The sequence below is a fragment of the Bombyx mandarina genome, chromosome 02 (genome assembly GCF_030267445.1).
Source record: "Bombyx mandarina strain Sakado chromosome 02, ASM3026744v2".
NCBI classification, from domain to species: domain Eukaryota; kingdom Metazoa; phylum Arthropoda; class Insecta; order Lepidoptera; family Bombycidae; genus Bombyx; species Bombyx mandarina.
In genome coordinates this window covers 2,176,829-2,179,775 of record NC_143209.1, presented here as the reverse complement: position 1 = coordinate 2,179,775, position 2,947 = coordinate 2,176,829, and the positions used below count along the sequence as shown (strand labels likewise).

Below are 2,947 nucleotides of genomic sequence, written 5' to 3'. Positions count from 1 at the left end.
ACACATCGTCTTCCACTATTGCCTCGACTCCAAATCGCAAATTGTCTTCCACTATTGCCTTTAATTCGTTGTTGTCAACATTAGTTTTTGGGCGACCGCGGGTTCACTTTTTACCATTAACGATTACTATTATGAGTCATATATATGGAACGTCTATCCACAATCTGCCTACAAAGAATATTGCGGTATTTTGGTCATGTTGCACGTAGGGATACCAGCAATTTGGAACGCCTTGTGGTGACCGGTAAAATAGAGGAAAAAAGGCCTAGGGGTAGAGGTCCCAAACGATGGTCGGACCAAATAGCGGAGGAACTGGGGATACCTATCAGCGACGCACTCCACCGGGCTGCAGGGCAGGATCGATGGAGACAGTTGGTTGACGAAATCGGAATCGAAATCGAATCGAAATCGGAGTCACGATCCTCAGCAGTGAGGAACCGATCGAAGAGAGAGAGATATGGAACTACAACCGCTACGGAACTCGTGTTACATATTTGTTCGTATTTTTAATCATACAAATCTAGTGAAAATAAAGCACTAATGAATAAACATAATATGACCGAAATTGAAGAGTATAATTCCGTAATTTTAAAATAATATAGTATTTGAATTTTGGAATTTATAGCCAGCCATTTATTTCGTTGGTGGTAGGACCTCTTGGGAGTACACACGGGTAGGTACCATCGCCCTGCATATTTCTGCCGTGAAGCAGTAATACGTTTCGGTTGGAAGAGTGGGGCAGCCGTTGTAACTATACTTGAGACCTTAGATTTAGAACCTTAGGCCGAAAATTACTGCCATATGAACAAAACCAAGTGACAAGAGCAGAATTGACAAACCTAACCCGAGATTCTAAACAGACATCAAACTCGAAATAAAATTATGAATAAATATTTATTTACAATTTACAAAACAATAAAAATACAATACAAATACAATAAAAATACAATAATTAAGTTACAAAGAATCAGTACAGTGACCACTTAACAACAGGTGGGCTGTGAGCTCGTCCACCCATCTAAATAATAAAAAAACTCAAGGATGGTTCGAAGAGAAGTTTGCATCGAGTTCATTCGTGGCTTTTCCTAGATCAACATCTTAGCTAATTCTGTAAAATTTGATTTAAATCTCTAATTAGACAAATTTCATCTCCGAATCACGAAGATTAGTGAATTACACATTTAGGAAACATTAAAAATTATTAAAAGAAAGCAAAGCAAAACTTAATTAGACTTGATCCTCCTATTTTAATATTATGTTTTTCCGGTGTACATTTCTGTCAAGATGTAAACACTTCTCAAAATCTATTTAAAGATGCTTATGTCGTAATTAGCTTATTTTTCGGATAAGGTGTAGCTTTTTTTTTTTATTGTCCTTGTAGGCAGACGAACGAACGGCCCACCTGATGGTGGGTGCTTACCGTCGCCCGTGAACATTAGCAACGTCAGGGGCAGAGCCAAGCCGCTGTCTACCGTTTAGGTATGCCTATAGTCATTTATTCCCGTTTTGAAATGTAACTACAGTCGTCAATAATAATATAAATAATAATAGTAACAAAGATCTTGTAGAATAATACATATTTCTTTGTTCTCCACTTTATCCCACTGGGTGGGGTCGGTATAGCAAATTTTTCTCTTCCATTCTCTTCTATCAGCCGTCATCTCAACACTCACTTCTCTATCTCTCATATTGTCACGACACACTCCATCCATGTGTCTTCGATCGACCTCTTTCCCTCTCTCTTGCACTATCATTTCCATACATCTCCTACTCACATACATCTTCTCTCTACGAATCACATGTCCATATCACGCTACCATTGAGATAATTGTCCGTACAATAATACATACAACTGAGATTTGTATTAATTCGTGTGTGAAAGTAGATGACAAGATTCATATTGACGTGGGTTTCCTACGAGAACACCAGTCCGAATGTTCGCTCTGTCATCAAAATTCTAAAAAGCAACGCATGCATTAGTTTTGAATTATTTCTTTTAAGTTAAGACTAGGTGAGAGAAATATCGCACATAGTTGAATTTCCTCTGTGTACGGTGCGCAAAGAATCACAGCGTCCAACCGAATTCTTTGCTTAATCTCGTATCTATTGTCTTATTTTAACCTAATAGCTCCAATAAATTAGAAGTAAGAAGAAAACCAGCAAGGCTTTAGGTTTCAAACTGTCCAAACCTATCTGTGTTCAATTTAACTAGAAAATCGATGGAGAATTGGATTTGCTTTTGCGTTTTAGTAAAACATGAAAACAAAAAAGATATTTCATGTGCTTTTATTTCAATTCGAAGAGTTTGGTTCAGTCTGGGTTTTAACACATTTTTCAGTAGATTCTTCCACCACATCCACATCCGTATCCGGTTCCGGCGTAGCCTCCATAGCCGAAACCGTATCCAGCGCCATAGCCGAGACCACCAGCGTAGCCGATGCCTCTCTCAGCGGTGATGCCGACGGCGCCGTCACCGCAACCGTAGTCGATGCCACCAAGACCATAAGTGGGGAACTCACCAGCAACACCAGCAGTACCAAGGAAAGGCAGGTTACCGCAGACACCGACGGTACCTTCGTATCTGTTCTCGGAAGCTACACCTAGACCAGTAGGAGCAGCAGAGGAGGTGACGACGGGGAGACCTCCTCCGTTAGAAGCTTCGAGAGCAGCAGCAGCGCCGATATCGTAGCCGTAACCACCGTAGCCGCGACCTCCGCAGCCACAACCACCGAGTCCAGCGCCGAAACCTCCAAGGTACTGGCTTAGAGCAGCCTAAAGCAATTCATCATTAAAATTAATATTTTAAACAAAATTGCGTCTTGGAAAATGCAGAACTTGTTAGTAGTAATATAAATTGTAACATAATAAATTAGCCTAAATTGAATATATCTCATACCTGAAGTACGAGGGCGGTGGCGCAGACGAAGAGAATAAGTTTAGCGGCCAT

At 40.4% G+C, this 2,947-nt stretch overlaps 1 protein-coding gene across 1 annotated transcript; it reads right to left on the bottom strand.

The window, feature by feature from the left end:
• Positions 1-2,207: 2,207 nt before the first annotated feature.
• Positions 2,208-2,947, bottom strand: LOC149503386 (chorion class B protein L12-like). Its single transcript, XM_089734232.1, has 2 exons — positions 2,897-2,947; positions 2,208-2,772 (listed from the first exon to the last, which is right to left on the bottom strand). The coding sequence occupies exons 1-2, from the start codon at positions 2,945-2,947 to the stop codon at positions 2,335-2,337; spliced, it is 489 nt and encodes a 162-aa protein (XP_089590358.1). The 3' UTR covers positions 2,208-2,334.